Here is a 17039-nt window from a genome sequence, read left to right as displayed (position 1 = left end):
ATTGGAAAAGACCCTAGTGCTGGGAAAGATTGAAGGCAGGAGGAGAAGGGATGAAATGGTTGGATGGTATCACCGACTCAATGAACAGGAGTTTGAGCAAGCTTCAGGAGGTGGTGATGGATAGGGAAGCCTGGCATGCTGCCATCCATGGGTTCGCAAAGAGTCAGACATGACTGAGTGACTGAACTGAACTGAACACAAAATGAGCCTTTAAGACATTGCATCCCTTTTAGATTTTTAAAGTCATTAATAAAACACCTTTTGAGTATTTACTTTGAGCTTGGTACTCTGCAATAGTGTTATCTCAGTTAATCAGCACTAGTGGTAAAGACTCCACCTGCCAATGCAGGAGACTCTGTGTCAGGAAGATCCCCTGGAGTAGAAAATGGAAACCCACGCTAGTATTCTTGCCTGAGAAATTGTGTGGACAGAAGAGCCTGGTGGGCTATAGTCCATGGGGTTGCAAAGAGTCAGATCGGACTTAGCACACATCCACACCCACACATGTTGCAAGAATGGATAACTTACCTCCTTTGTTCTGATGGGTAAACAGAGACTCCCAATATGTAAAGACCCTTTTCCATTGTGCAGCATGAAGCTTTTTCCAAAGTCCATTTCTTTCCACTGCAGTATGATGCCTTCTTAGTACCAATTTTCCATCTTATTTTAGAGAATAGATTGTGTTTATTTTTCTCTAATTTCTTGGTCCAACTCCTTTGTTCTACAGTAGGATTCAAGGGTACCTTCTCAGGCCAGATTAATTGTGTCTTTTGTAGAGTGCCTTTATAAATTTATGGCTGCATGGGTGGGGAGGACATGTGTGCTAAATGTCTATAAATTATGTGCCTTGTACACATCATCATGGCCTCTGCTTTTCATTCCTCATGTGCTACTAATTATACAAACACAAATGCACACACGCCCAACTGAGTTCAGCATCTTTTCACCATGCCTTGCTATTTTGAGCACTTTTATTTCCTTTTATAAACAATTGTTTGGCACCTTTATATACATATTGTGTAATTAATGAGAAGTAGCCTAAGAAAATTAAAAGTCATAATTAAAGATTAGAGAAAATGTCACCCTCCTTGTCAAACGTTACATGTAGGTCGTTAGATGAGGGCTGGCTGCTGGTGTTTGCCTGTGAAATTTGTTTCGCTGAGTAGTTTTGCTTTCATTCAGATGAATGTTGCTCTTGCTTTTATTTTCCTAATACAGGAAGTAGTAACTCCCATTATTATATTAAGCTGTTTCCTCTCTAAGACACTTTTGCAAGCTCGATCTGTGCGTTTCCTCTGTCACGCTGATCTTACATGTTGTGTGTGTGCGCTTCCTGAAACCATTTAGGCATTGATGGAAACTATTAGCATGTCAGTGCTGCCCTAAGAGAGAAAGATTATTTGGTCTAGGAACATACCCTCCTTCACAGAGAACCTTTCTGTCTTACACGAGGCTGTGTCACTTCTAATGCACAGTGATTTTCACCAGCAATTTTAATGAAGGACCTAGAGGGTTTGGGGTTTAGAAACAGAATGTTTTGACATTTTATTTCTGGATATGGATGGGAAGGTGGCATCCATCAGTGATTCAAACTACTTCCATCTGATGTCTGCCTGGTCAGTATAGTCAGCCAGGCCTCTGAGATTCCTTTTGCCTGAGCAGATGTTCGTGTCACAGAGAAGATGCTGTCACCGCTGTCTTTTAAGGATGCTGCAAGGTTAAGTGTTTTCAGCTGAGTTGTGGACTTGAAAATAATCTGAAGAATTCACCTCCAACCCCCTGCCCCCAGTTGGGCCTTTGTCATCAAACCTGGGAAAGAGTCGTGATTCACTGTGTAGCGTATCCTGAATCTGACAGTCACACCCAGGACCTAATTTTGAGAGAAGAGGGCAGGCATGATTTGTCCTCCATAATGTTCCTCTCAGCCTCTTTATGTCTTCAATGTGTGCCATCTTTTGTAAGAAACAAGTTCCATGTGTGGTGGTGTATGGTTTTTTCCATTGCTCTATAGAGGAACATATAGCTTAGTTTGGTGTAAGTCTCTTTCTTAATGCAAGAGACGCCTTCGGAAAATGTCTAAAATTGATTGTGGTAATAATCGCACAACTGGGACTACACTGAAAACCGCTGAATTGTACACTTTAAATGAGTGAATTGTTGTGTATGAGTTATATAGAGATACACACACACACACACGAGTCCCCTTAGTTCAAAATTCTGGTATTTAATAAACAAGCCCATGTGCCCAGTATTCATTTTGCTTATAATTTTACAAACCTTTTCATATTACTCCCCTGAGCCTTAGAATGTCCTATCTAAAGAGCTCTAATTTTTGCAGCTTAACCTTATGTACATTAATTTATCAACCAACAAGTGCATACACAGTACCTCTCTTGAGTGACAACAACCAAATTGTTTTAAGGACAATGGTAATAGTAGGAAGAAAGGAGTGATTGTCACCGGAATTATTAATAATAAATTAAAGCAGCAATTGGAACGGCGGCCTTTCTGTGGGTGAAGAACAATAGTGACTTAACTGTGACTGTGGTGACAGGGAGCCAACAATTGAGTCCCTGCTAACGGCCCAACAGGGGCAGGGGTTGAAAAGAAGGAATAAGCGGTTTACATTACAAAGGGATTGTCTGAGAGCTGCTGGAGTGTGGTTCTGAGGGGAGGTCAGGCTGGAGACAGAAAGGATGATAACCGTGGAGCTGTCAAGGGCATCTCAGGGGCTTAGGCAAGCACTGTGGCAGCGAGACACAGCGGCTGAGAGGGCCGCCCTGGCCCCGCCAGTGCTGCTGGATACAAAGGAGACGCAGCGAGAAGATAACCGGAGCCAACCGGCAGGCCCGAGCCAGTGTCCCAGAATCTAAAAGCGAGACTTGTAGCCGTCGGAGCACTGGCTGGAAATTCTCCTGGCTTCACCAGGGTTGGACCACTCTTTGGAGAACAAAACTGCTGGAAGCGGTGTGTGTGGGGTGTGTGTGTGTGTGTGTGTGTGTGTGTGTGTGTGTGTGTGTACAACGCCATGATTGGCAGCTCAATTGAAATGAGTAAGTCCTTGACATCTGTTGAACTCCTTGTGGTTGCACATTTCCAAGATACACTTACACATGTGTGCCCAGCTTTTGGCAGACGTTTATGGGGGGGTGTGTGTGTATAGAGGGAGGGACAGAAAGAGAGAACACCCAGAGTGCAGCCCGTACTCCAGTTGCCTCATTTGTCCCAGTGCCGCCCTTCACAGCATTTCCCCCTCCAGGCCAGGAGCGTGGATTCCATTTAGTTGTCGTGCAGTGCAGAGATGGAAAAAGCCAACGAGCATGAGGAAACTAATGGGGGAGAATGTTGAGTAGTGAGGAACGTGGGTAAAGGAACAGTCTCCCTGTGTGACCCCTACTGACCTCTTTATCCGGGTCTCATGAGACTCTTCCTGTTGCCCCCTACACTGCAGCCCAAACACGCCAAGCTGTTTCTACCTCTTGGCCTCTGCATGTGGGCCCCGTGGGCTCCCTGAGCTGCCTGTAGCTGGCTCCTTTGCGCCAGTTAGCTCTTAGTTGAAATATCACTTCTAAAAGAGGACATTCCTGCAGACTACGATCAGTCCCTTTCTAGTGCCCTATTTCAGTTCTCTGCCTGGACCCACCACTTGCTGATCATTTTGTCTGTCTGTGCGCCGTGGTCCTTGGTACGTACTCAGACACTGCTAGCTGAGGGTACTAATCTAAATGTCCAGGAATAGGGAATCATTGAAAATGATGGCAGGGCTTTTTGGTTGTAGTTTATGCAAGAAAATGCTTCAGAACCCCAATCTGGGGACATAGACTGAAAGAGAATCTAGATTATTGACAAATGAATGCACAGTTATGTTTTCAATTCAATATTAGTGTTTAAGATATAAAATCTTTCTTACATTCTGCACTGTAATTGTTTTGAACATGAAATGTCTACATAAATTAATTGGTTGAGGACATCTATGCTCTACAAAATATCTACTATACAAAATAAAAATACCTACTGTACAAACACGGATTCCAATTATGTAAGTAGATTAGTATGAAAATAACCAGAAAGGAAATATATGAAAATAATAACTCAGAGTTTTAGGGAAATGGAATTATGTATAATTTTTCCTTTTTTCACTTCCCAAACATCCTACATGTGGTTTTGTCATTTTTCTAATTTAAAAAATATTTTTAGGAAATAAACCTAATATAGAATGTGTATAATGAAATATTAATAAGACTGTATGTATCTGCAGTTTGGAGATGGGCTGACTTTCTTGAATTTGGCATGCTCAGTGAACGAAGCTTTATGGAAGATGGTAACTGGTCTGGGCTTTGCAAAAACTGATAGGACTTGGAGTATAAACAGTTAGGTAAAGAGAGTTTTTTAGACTTCCCTGGTGGCTCAGTAGTAAAGAATCCACCGCTAATGCAGTTCAATCCCTGGGTCTGGAAGATCCCCTGGTGAAGGGAGTGGCAACTCACTCCAATGTTCTTGCCTGGAGAATCCCATGGACAGGGGAGCTTGGCTACCCCCAGTCCATGGGGTCGCAAAGAGTTGGACACAACTCTTTGTTGTTAGTGACTAAACAACACCAACAAAAATAAAGAGCTTTCTGGGTTAGAGCAGCAGAATGAGCAAAGATGGGAAGAGAGAGCAGCTTGCACACAGAAGACCAGGAGGAGAGAAGCCTGACTGAGTGGAAGGTCTCTTGCGGCTGGTGGGAAGGCATTTGGAAGAGGAGGATGGTAACACATTTTAGATCTTAAAACTTGCTCACAGAAGTTTAGAAATGGAAAGAAATAAGAAAGTACTATGGGTTTGTGAGAAAAAGAGTAACATGATGACCTGGGCATTATAGGAAAATTATTCCGGCAGGAGGGGTGGCACCAGCATCCATCTGATGTCCATGAAAAGTGGAACTGTTAGTTGCTCAGTCGTGTCTGACTCTTTGCAACCCCATGGACTGCAGCCCACCAGGCTCCTCTGTCCACAGAATTCTCCAGGCAAGAATACTGGAGTGGGTTGCCACTTCCTCTCCAGGGGATCTTCCCGACCCAGGGATCAAACCTGCGTCTCCTGCATTGCAGGCATATTCTTTAGCATCTGAGCCACCAGGGAAGCCATCAGTTAGCAGACTTCAAAATCAATCCCAGGTCTGCTCTGCCCTGCCGAGACTCAGCCTTCAAACCATCTTCACCCAGCCCTCTGGTCATCCACTGGTGAATGAGAAGTAATTGCCTCCTCTGTGTGTGTGTCATACGAGAAAAGTGAAGGGGGCGAATGAGGGAGATGGGAACAGAGAGGTGAAGACCCAAAGGATGAGGACTTGGATTTTAATAGTTATGAGAATAGAAGCAGGATAACTACCTTGAGATACTTCCTTTGTGTTTGCATTATAATTAAGGCCAGAAATAGAGATCTTTTGTGTAACTCACTATTCAGTTGTTAACAGGAATGTTTTGCTTTTTCAGGCTTTGTCACTGGTGTACAGTTCCTAGGCACTTGCTTTTTTAAACAAAAACAAGACTTCTCCTTAAATATTTATTAAACTTTAAGAACAGTCGCTCATAGAAATTGTTTGCCAAAACAAGACTCTCACCCGTTCTTAATCTATGAAGATTTAGATGCACCTTCTCTGTCCACTCTTGGGAGTTAACTTATCAGAATATGTTAAGCCACTATTTTGGGTTTAAAAAAGGGGGGGGGGCAGTTTGTTTGCTCTTTTTTTTTTTTCAAAAATAAGCTGTTTTAGATTGCAAAATAGCAAACAAAATTAAAAATAAAATTGTCTCATCTTTGAGGGGAGAGCAAACTTCTGTCAGTGTGTGGGCTGCAGACAGAACAGAGTGTTTATCTTAGCTGCATGTTAAAGATGGAAAATAAAGTTAGCAATTGCCAAAAGGCCTTCTTTTGAATACCTTATCACAAAAGGGAAAACATAAATCTAGTGACAAAACAACTCTCCTTTATAAGCTCATATTTCTTGGATGGGTCTGAGAACATAAAATTTCATTCCTGTTGACTTCATTGGTTCAAGGTTACCTCCCTAAACGTCTCATTCAAGGTTTGATGACTGGGTCCAGTGGCAGTTGAGTTTTTAACTGATGTTTCTTTTGCTTTTGTTTTCTTTCCCATTATCACAATCAAGAGCTTACAAGACCCTATGAGAAAACTGGTGGAGAAAGAAGAAAAGAAGAGGATCGCCCAGCAGGAAAGTGCAGAGGCTGTGGCGGAGGAGCCAAGTCAGTAAGTAACCGCTCTTTCACTTGGCAAACCTTCCTTCCCACAGCTAAGGGCTCGCCTCCCTCCCTGGTCGAGTCTGCTGGGGTCTCTGGCACAGGGTGATGGCTTTCTTTCCTCAGTTCTCAGAGTAGATGTACTAAAACAGAGGCCAGACTCCTCCCCACCCATATTCCTCTAGGCAGGGACCCACCTGTCCTAATAAGAGACCCGTACCTGGGGTCTTTAGGAAGGGCGGCTTGAGAGGAGTTGGCTGGGGCCAAAGAGGCAGGAGTGCCTGGGGCTCCTGGCCTGAGCCCCAGGCTCGCACTCTCTGGGGTGCCTGGACCCTATCTGTTCCTCTCATCACCATCAGTTTTGAGGGCCTGTCCTAGATGGGAAATCCCCGGCTTCTCACTCACAGAAGGAAATAACCCATGAACTTGCTTCACAACACGTATAGCCCTCTGGGGTTCTTGTACACAAGTATCGGGTTTTGATGTTTTGTTTTCTACATACTGACCTTCCATTTTCTCTTCTGTGAAGCAGAGAGCAGCTTTGAGGATAGGAAGTGACTCTCCATCTTGATTTCTTGCCTCTTTATAGAGAAGGCGCCTCCAGTCATTTTAAATACTTTGAAAGATGAACTTTTCCACATATGTGGTGCATAATTCCTAACCTCATACAGCAAGGAGGAGGTTTCAGTGTGAGCCTATGCTTTTTCTGGTAAGATGTTACAGCCCTTGAGAACCGGCTGACCTAGGAACGCAAAGTAGTTTGCCTGACCTCCATTCACTCTTCCTTGTCCACACAAAAAAAATTTAGATGATAATCTTGTGGTAAAACAGGCTTCCATTTCTACTGGGTTTCAAAATAAGTACAGATAGATCTTTTTTGTCCAGCAGAAATATTTGCTGCCTATAGTGGCCCTCTGTAATTTTGAAACAAATACGAGAAAAATGTGTTTTTTGCAAAACAAAGGCAATTTTTTATTGTAGGAACAACTATAGAATGTGGTCTGAATCTAGTACAGTTGAATCTTTTAGGTGGAAGCAGTTTAACCTATTACCAGTAGTAATGGTAATCTGGGCTTCTCTGGTGGCTCAGATGGTAAAGAATCTGCCTGCAATGCAGGAGACTTGGGTTTGATTCCTGGGTCGGGAAGATTCCCTGGAGAAAGGAATAGCAGTCCATTCCAGTATTCTTACCTGGAAAATTCTGCACACAGAGGAGCCTGACAGGCTAAGGGCCGTGGGGTCACAAAGAATCTGACAGGACTGAGCGACTAACACACAATGGTAATCTAACTGCCATTTAGTGAACATCTACTGTGTACTAAACACAATGCCAGGGGTTTTCTTCATGTCATCTCAGCTCATTCTCATGATGCCCCTCCATGTGCTCAAGGTAGGCTTTTCCCTGTTGTGTTAATGATGGAAGCGAGGCTCAGAGAGGTTAAGGTCTGCCCACAGTCCCTGGCTAGTAAGGGGTGGGGCCTGGAGTGAGTTCTGATGCCTTCTTTTCACCTCGTGTTACTGCAATCAAAATAAAACATTAACTTTTACTCAGAGAGGAAGAACCACCCAAGATGGTGTTGATTAGTTTTAGTTAATTTCATATTTCTTCATTATTTTAGTACTTCCTCTTTAAAGCTCAAGAAGTATAACCCAGTAACTATTTTTAATGACATTGAAAATTTCATAAGAATTTTGTTCCGAAATGGTAGGTAAAATGAACCATTGTGCTCGGAGGGAGGTTCAGAGGCACCGGCTGGATCTCAGGACAATGAAGTGTCTCTGTCGCGATCCTACCCATGAATAGTGAGAGTTCAGTAGGCAACAGTCTTGTGAATGTGAGAGTGATCCTGCTGTTAGACTTATGTACAGTAATTGAGCTAAATCCCTGAGGTGTCCTCTTCTGTAACTATAGAATCAGAATAAACACTCACTTGTCCATCAGTTTTTTAACTGTGTTTTTAAAAATGGTAGGAAGTACCTATCTTTGTTATACCTAAGTACCCACTTAGATGTTTACGGAATATGTGCCTTAGCATGAAACCAAATCCAGATGTTAAGATACTACTAACCACCTTTAAGTACAGGGACAGGAGAAAGTCAGCAAATTTATTTCCTCTTCCAAAAATGTATAGTATGTAAATGGCTGTATGTTCATATTTTATGTGTGTGTAAGTACAATAATAGATATTGTACAGAAAATCTGACTCTCATAAGTATGACATTTTCAGGACAACATTACTAAACTTTGTTTTTTAATTTTAAGGTTAATTTCACTAGAGGATGAAAACCAACACAAGGAATCCTCTAGTTTTAAGAGTAAGTTTCGATTTTTTTTTTCAGAATTGCTTCTGAAATACTACTGCACAATAGCTGACTCATTTTCTTTTCTGTCAAACTCCTTCTAGACCTTTTTATTTCCGACTGAAAAAATTATGTATTTACTTTGCTTCTTAAGAGTTTAAAGTTCAGATATCAGTGCTGTTGACCCCATAGAATTATGGAGAGAGGCTGTGTGCTTTGAATGACAAAACAGCCATCATTAGTCATTTCGACAGCAGCCTGTTGGGGAGCATCGCAACTGAGACGCGACAGAGAGCTGTTTGCTTTACAACAGGCGATAACGTTGCTGCGTTACCATTACGAGCTGTAACGGAGGTCTGGGCTGTGGAGACGGTTGTGATGAGATCACATGGTGACACTGAGGGAGCTGATTTCCGCTGTGTCACGGGGTGGGTGCTGGTCCTTGTCGGGACTCCGATGGGAGGGCTGGGACTCTGCTCTTGCAGGTAGTTCCTGGGCCTGCTGTGTACTAGTGAAGTGTGAAAGTGAAGTGTTAGTCGCCCAGTCCTGTCCAGCTCTTTGCGCCCCCGGGACTGCAGCGCGCCAGGCTCCTCAGTGAGCGACCCCAGATGCCTGGGGCATGCGGACCCTCCTCTGAGCCCGAGGGGTCACAGCCTGTGGCCCAGACTCTGCTGTGCGGGGCTTGTCAGCAGTCCCGCCTCCTGCGGGTGCAGCCCGCTCTTTCACCGGCAGTTCTCTCATAAGGAGCACAGGGTAGGGTCGCGTGTGATGGAACTCACGGGGTGGAAAACGGAGTCTTTCACTGCGACTCGAATCCTTGGAGATGAAGGGAAGAGATCTGAAAGGACCTCAAGCGCCTGTTCAGCCTGGCCCTCCCAGGACACACCCGCCTCCACTCTGCTCCGTCGTCTCCTGGAGACCGGACAGGCGGAGGACACCCTGGAATCCCCCTCCCTTCCGTCTTTTCCCCCAGGCTTTATCTTCCTTCCGTCTTTCTTCCTTCTTTCCCAGCCACTTCACCTGCTTTATTCTTCTCCTTCTTCTCCCATTTTGCTGCTTCATTTGCTTTCCTTCCATCTGTCTTTGAACAGGAAAAATAAACTGTCACCTTTCCGCCTCCACAGCTTGACTTCCTGTCATCCTTTCATACTTGTTTGCCTTCCCTTATTCACGTCTTTGTTCATTTGTTCAGCACATGTTTATCTGGGGCGGGCACAGCACGGGGCTCTGGGTGTTCAGTGGTAGATCCTTCCAACATGGGGCGAACTACTACACGAGCTACTGGGCACCTCCAACTTGGGTGAGGGTTCCAAGGGCTGTTTACAGGTATTCGTGATTGGGAGCCCTCACCTGTTTGAGGGCATCGGGGAATTATCTCAGCCAAGGCTATTGCAAGACCTATCAAAGCAAAAGAAACAGCCTGAGTGAAGACTGTGAGCCAGGGAGAACCAGGAGAAGGTCAGAGAAACAAGGTCCTAAAGCATGAGGGAGGGCAGGAGGAAGTGGTGGAAGAAGGCAGAGAGGTAGGCTAGCCGTGTAAGAGTTCTCTGAACAGTATTGCTCCGCACCCTCCAGCCTCAGGATCATGCGAGGCCCGCAGCCTGAATCCTGTGGGAATCTTAAGTAGTTGAACAGGGAAATTTTAGTTTTGGGGAAGCATGTAAACTCCAGTCTATTACGTTTGTATTCAAGGCATTTATACAACATGTGACAACACAGGGGGATGACCTTTTCTTTCTGCAGTATGTTCACTTGCCTGTGGTAGTTGCGTAGTATTTCGAGATTGTACCTGTTGATTACCCTGTTTCATAGATACATAGGACGGAATCCATTATAAAGAAGTGCCATCTGTCTTTCATTCTGGGACTTGTAGAAAGTCTAATGTACATATGAGCAAACCAAGTTTTAAGGCTGTGCTGTTGTGTACACACACACACACACACTTTATTGGGTGGAAAGCACATAGAGTTCCTACATGTTCCTTGCCCCCACACGTGTATAGACCCCTCCATTAGCAACATCCCCCACCAGGGTAAACAATCAGTGAACCAGCATTGACATATCATGATTACTCAGATTCCATAGTTTACATTAGATGCTGTACAGTTTGCAGGTGTTCACAGGTGCATAATGGCACATGTTCATCATTACAGTATCATACAGAGTGGTTTCACTGTCCTAAAAATCCCCTGTGACTTCACCTATTCATCTTCCCTGCCCCCAAAGTCTAGCAACCACTTATCTTTTCACTGTCACCACTGTTTTGCTTTTCCCAGAATGTCATATAGTTGGAATCTTGCTGTGTAGCCTTTACAGGTTAGCTTCTTTCACCCAGTAATCTGCCCTTTTATTTTAGCCAGGCCTATGTGACTGAGATTCATTAGCCCCAGCAACTTGTCATTGGGTACTTAAGTCACACATGTGTCCCTGGAAGGAGAATTGTTAGATCAGTGGCGTATAGTTTTTCTACCAAACAAAGCAAGGATTCAGGGCAGTTAACTTAGCATTCATTGAGAGCCAGTTGCTTGAGTAAAATGTCAGCTAAGGACCGCTGCTCCTGCCTGAGTGAGTTTTCAGATACATTTGTTCCTGAAGCATGTGCTTACCTTATACCACATTAGTATATGAACTCACACACCTTTCTGAAGTGGTGATAACCAAATGCATGTGTTTTATTTACAGCCGAAGATAGAAAAAGTGTTTTATCTGCCTTAGACAAAAGCGCTACACATAATGCATGCTCAGGTAATCCAGATTAAGGAAAACAACTCAATTTTAGTAATTTGACTCAAACTCCTTACAAAATGAAACTGACATAATTTTCTTTTCTTTCTTCTCCTCTAATGAACCTATAGATGAACTTTTAGACATGAAACCCGAGGAAGGTGGTAAGATTTATGCATTTCTTTGGGGTTACAATTTGTTTAATATTTTAAATACTGTGGTTACATGCAGGCAAATGCAATTTTTATCTTTTTAATAGCTTTGCATTCCCAAGCAATTGTTTTTAGGTAACTGCCATTTGTGTTTATGAAGTGAAGTGAAAGTTGCTCAGTTGTGTCTAACTCTTTGCAACCCCGTGACTAGTAGCCCACCAGGCTCCTCTGTCCATGGGATTCTTCAGGCAAGAATACTGGAGTGGGTTGCCATTCCCTTCTCCAGGAGATCTTCCCAACCCAGGGATCAAACCCAGGTCTCCTGCATTGGAGGGAGAATCCTTACCATCTGAACCACAAGGGAAGCCCAAGTGACTTTAAATATGCTCATGCACAAAGAGTATGTGCAGATCTGTCATCATTATAATGTTCAAACCAGTAAAGCTTAAAAGGTGCTATGTCAGAGATTGTATGCAGGAGTACAAAAAACACGGCTTTCAGAATCAGACAGACCTGACTTTTGAATATGGTTCTCTTATAAATAATCTCTATGGCCGTAAGTAGCTTGCTTCATCCTTAAACTCTTTTAGCCTCAGTTATTCTCATTTGTCGGAGAAGGCAGTGGCAAGCCACTCCAGTACTATTGCCTAGAAAATCCCATGGATGGAGGAGCCTGGTAGGCTGCAGTCCGTGGGGTCGCTAAGGGTCGGACACGACTGAGCGACTTCACTTTCACTTTTCACTTTCCACTTTCACACATTGGAGAAGGAAATGGCAACCCACTCCAGTGTTCTTGCCTGGAGAATCCCAGGGACGGGGGAGCCTGGTGGGCTTCCGTCTATGGGGTCACACAGAGTCGGACACGACTGAAGTGACTTAGCAGCAGCAGCAGCATTCTCATTTGTAAATTGGAACCAGTAGCAACAGTCTTGCTGGATTACTGTCAGGTTTGAAGATCAAGTATGCAAAGGGTCTTTCATGATCTCTGACACAGGGACACTCTCTCAATGGTAAGCAGTTGAGATGTAGGACTAGAAATGTTGCTCTGCTGGGACTTCCCTGACAGTCAGTGGTTAAGACTCTGAGCTTCCACTGTAGGGGGCATGGGTTCGATCCCTGGTTGGGGAACTAAGACCCCACATGCAGCACATGGCATGGCCAAAAAATAAACAAATAAAAAACAGATTATAAATTATGAGTTTATGTAATTTTCAAAAAGAAAAAAAAAATCTAATTACAAAAAAAAAAAGAAATATTGCCATGCTGATGCACAGTGCTTATTTTCACTGAACCTTAGTTAAATGCAAGGGGAAAGCCTGCTGGCTAGGTCCCACATCCCAGTTCACCAGACCTAAAAGTCGTTTACTGAGTAGCTCCTCACAGGAGATTCCAGAACTGCAGGTCTGGAGGAGACATGCCTAGTTTTAAGTGATCCCAAGCAATTGAGTGTTTTGATACGACTGAAGCGACTTAGCAGCAGCAGCAGCTTGCTCATAAAAGTTGCTTTTCGTCCTACCAAGAGTCTCCTCCTCATGGTTTACCATGGGTCCAAAATATCCCTGAGATTGTCACCCAAATTCCAGAGTATCTCTTGCCCCAGGTGGTTGGCATGCAGGCTGCCCTGGACTCACAGGTGAGCCCAGATATCCTGATGGCCCCGGTTACCTAGAGCCGACGACTTTCTCTACCCAGTCTTTGCTTGATTTGGATTTAGTTCTCAGAGTGTGAGAGGAGAGAGTCAGGGAAACAGAGGACATTGGTTAAAGTTTTTTTCAAAATTGGAAAGGAAACACAACTCTAGCATTAAGTTTCCAGGGCTTAAAAAAAAAGTTTCCAGGGCTAAGGAATATAAACTTGAGGGCAGAAACCTGCTTTCCTTATTAATTTTTCATTCCACCGTGCAACATTTCATGAAGGTCCATGTGTATTTTATCAGAATGTCTACTTATTTGTGAATGCTGAAATCACATAAGATTATGAAAGCAAAAAAGCAAGTAATAATGCAGATTGCCGTTACATGGCCTATTTTTTCATAAAATCATTTCTCCCTTGGCTTAAGGATAGAATTTTGATGAAATAAAGGTGTTTTCAAACAAATTAATTTTTAGAGGTGGAAATAGTTCAGTCTTACAAACTGAGATAAAGATAGTAATGTAACAAGTAATAGGTACCTACTACCTAGTTTTAGCAAGTCTTAACAGTTAATGTATTATTCATACATAAGCTTCAACTTATTTTGATAGGAATATGATTTCTCTTATTCCCAACGTCTTATTTATATAGCTTGTCCTTTGTTTTTATTATCTCCTACTTAGTTTCATTAGTTTAATAAGCATAATTTTTGAGTAGGTGGTGTGTTCACATTAGTGCCCAAAACAAAATGATAATAAAAATGTATACAGGAAAAAAAATGAACCTCTCACCCACATTACTGCTGCCCACCCTCCTATCTGTTCCAACACTCCCTCCCCTCTTGCATCCCTCCAGTGTTTCTTTCCACAAACACAAGCACATCTGCGTCCAGTCTCGTGTTTCCCCACTTCTTACAAAAAAAAAATTCTTGGTTTTGGATTTTGATTTTTTTTTTTTAACTTGGTCATAGTAGTACACGGCTAACCCAGTAGCCATGCATTTCTTCTCAGAATTTAGTCAGAAATGCTCCTGCCCAAAATACAGTCATGAGCTTCTTCCATCCCATGGGCCAAGATTCACTGGAAAAAGACTGCTATCTTTCTCCTTATTTAAAACAACTTCCACACCTCATTGGTTTATAGGTACAATCTTTGTTTCGTCAAACTGCAGCTCATAGACATTTTTTTTTTTGAGCACTCAATTTAATTCTGAAGATAAAGAGATGAATGTGCTCTTCCTCAAACTACATACTCATTCTCAGGCAGAAAAATGAATTTACAAATTTTCTTGGTTAAATGCAGTTTGACATAATTTCTCCTTTCCCTGTATCACTGCCAGCCCACAAAGCCCTCCCTGAGTCACGGGCCATGCTTTCCCTCTATCTGCTTCTTCTGCATCTGCAGCCCCTGGGGTAGCATCAGCTTAAAAATTAACACAGCCGCAAGTATAAAAATATTCTCTCAGTGTACAAAGAACTTGAGGTGATGGAAGAAGAGAATGCTCTTAATTGGTTGACTTCCAAATATGTGCCCTTCGGAAAACTGCCAGAAGGACCAAATCCTGATTTAAAATGCTGGTTGTGGTATGTAAGACATTAAACAATCAAGAGTTAAAAAGAGCTTCATCCGGGGAAGGCTGACTTCATGGGACTGGCAGTGGGGCTGTAAGCTCTAGCACCCTGCTGCATGCGTTCACCCTCAGTGGTGGTTCTGTTCAACAAGGCAGTCCTGGTGCAATGTTGTCAGAGAGCAGACCGCTTCTGACAACAGCAAGGACACAATTCTCCAGGAACCATGGCCCAGAAAATCACTCTGACTCAGTGTCATAGTGAAATGTGTTTTCTCCTACTAAATAGTGAAATTAGCAGAGGCTCACTGCTTGGAAGAAAAGCTATAACAAACCAAGATAGCATATTAAAAGAGATAACAATTTGCCAACAAAGGTCCATTGGTCAAAACTGTGGTGTTTTCAGTGGTCATGTATGGATGTGCGAGTTGGACCATAAAGAAGGCTGAGCACCAAAGAATTGATAGTTTCAAATTGTAGTGCTGGAGAAGACTCTTGAGAGTCCCTTGGACTGCAAGGAGATCAAACCAGTCAATCCTGAAGGAAATCAACTCTGTATATTCACTCTAAGGATTGATACTGAGGCTGAAGCTCCAATACTTTGGCCACCTGATGCAAAGAGCTGACTCATTGGAAAAGACCCTGATGCTGGGAAATATTGAGGGCAGGAGGAGAAGGGGACAACAGAGGATGAGGTGGGTTGGATGGTATCACTGACCCAATGGACGTAAATTTGAACAAACTCCAGGAGATGGTGAAGGACAGGAAAGCCTGGCGTGCTTCTGTTCATGGGGTCGCAGAGTCGGACACGACTGAGCGACTGAACTGAACTGAATGGAAAACCAGTATTTGGCCAGTTTATACAAACGTTTCAAGTGAAGAAGAAACTGAGTTACATTTTAAATACTTGGAAGTGGCTCTGAAATCACCTTGTGACCACATGTGACGATCGTTAGCCTCAATTCATGGGTTATAGCCAGTAGAAATCTTGTTTTCCTCAAAGTTGGGGCAAGAAAAATAACTCTCAGATAATTGAACAGAAAGTGATGGCATAAAGCAGAAGAGAGTTCCATCCACTCAGCTCGCCTAAGTCTCCTAACTTGGTTTCATCCAAAAGATCCCTCTCTCAGATGGGACTGGCTGAACAAATTTTAGAATTTTTTAATTTTTCATATTATAGTTAAAATGTTTGTCTTCGGCTGCTTCCTTGGTTTCTATACAGACTTGCGATTCTGAATTCTGGCCAAACTTCAGAATGACTGAGACCCTCACTCAGTAGCTCCCACAGGTCTGGATGAGAAGCTGTAGCCTGAATCAGTAACACGTGTTTCTGTCCCTGCCCCAGGTCTTTCCCTGGGTCGTGTGTGTGAATGTGTGTGTGCGCGCACCAGTCGTGTTTGACTCTTTGTGACCCCATGTGCTGTAGCCCACCAGGCTCCTCCGATGTTCCAGCACTAGAGAGGGTTGCCATCTCCTCCTTCAGGGGATCTTCCTGACCCAGGAATTGAACCTGAGTCTCTTGTGTCTCTGGCATTGGCAGGCAAATTGTTTACCAGCTGAGCTTCCTGGGAAGCCCCTCCTATACTTGCCCGTGTATGTGTAGCTGACTTGGGATCTGAGACTGCTTCTTCACAGCTACGTGGCAAACACTAAGCTCCTTGTCTTTTCTCATAAACTTTCCCTTCTCCCTGTCTTTCTCAGTGTCCTAGGGAGAAAACTGCTGGGTTGCTTCCTTTCATGAGCTAATGGTGCACTTTTAAAACCAAGTACTGTTCTTACTTGATCACCTTATAGTCTGGAGTGTTCTGTGTAGATTTACCTATGCTCCAGGTATCAAGTTTTCTAGTAAGATTGCTTGCTTGTTAAATTCTAATTTTACAATGGAGGCCAGGCTTGGGGATCATGAAAAAGTATTTCTGAGTGTCTACTCAGGGTCTAGCATTGTTGGGGTTTTTTTACACTTGTGGAGGCGGGATTTTTTCGTTTTATTTTTTGTTTGGCATGTGTGTGTGTTTGTGGGTGTGTGTGTGTCCCAGAGAGTGGATGCAGTGGATTTTCCTCCATCTGCTGTTATTATCCATGTCTTTTTTCACCAGAAGGGAGATTTTAGAAATATTCTTGAATTCTAAGCAAGTACAGTTACTTCCCAGAGCCTTTTATAATGAAGACTATTTTTCTTGCTAGTTTTCTAAGGTGGTTTCCTTACCCATCTTTGTCCCGTGCTGTCTTCTGGGTGATGTGAGGATAGTGTTGGTGTTTGGGGTTTTTCATGTGTGTTTCAAGTGTGAGGCCTTTATAATTAGTCATAACGTTGAGAGCAGGGAGCAGGGAGCAAACCAAGCTCCTTCCTGTTTCACACGCAGATGAAGGGAACTGCCGTGACATTTATGTGTTTGCTTTCCTGTGCTCTCGTTTTGGGTCT

The 17039-nt window shown here is 43.3% G+C and overlaps 1 protein-coding gene across 11 annotated transcripts in view; it reads left to right on the top strand.

Annotated features, from left to right (window-relative positions):
• Positions 1-17039, top strand: part of ICA1 (islet cell autoantigen 1) — a 197982-nt gene that overhangs the window by 156904 nt on the left and 24039 nt on the right. For 10 of the 11 annotated variants that reach the window (XM_088833442.1, XM_088833447.1, XM_055420481.2 and 7 more), the window contains 4 exons: positions 6155-6252; positions 8506-8558; positions 11226-11288; positions 11399-11431. In XM_088833442.1, coding sequence (XP_088689568.1) covers positions 6155-6252; positions 8506-8558; positions 11226-11288; positions 11399-11431 — 247 coding nt within the window. The remainder of the gene's footprint in view (positions 1-6154; positions 6253-8505; positions 8559-11225; positions 11289-11398; positions 11432-17039) is intronic. The other variant, XM_088833439.1, reaches the window with a different exon arrangement.

This window comes from Moschus berezovskii, chromosome 3, assembly GCF_049115385.1.
Source record: "Moschus berezovskii isolate FMDL1 chromosome 3, NW_MosBer_1.0, whole genome shotgun sequence".
NCBI lineage: Eukaryota > Metazoa > Chordata > Mammalia > Artiodactyla > Moschidae > Moschus > Moschus berezovskii.
This window is presented reverse-complemented; position numbering and strand designations above follow the sequence as displayed.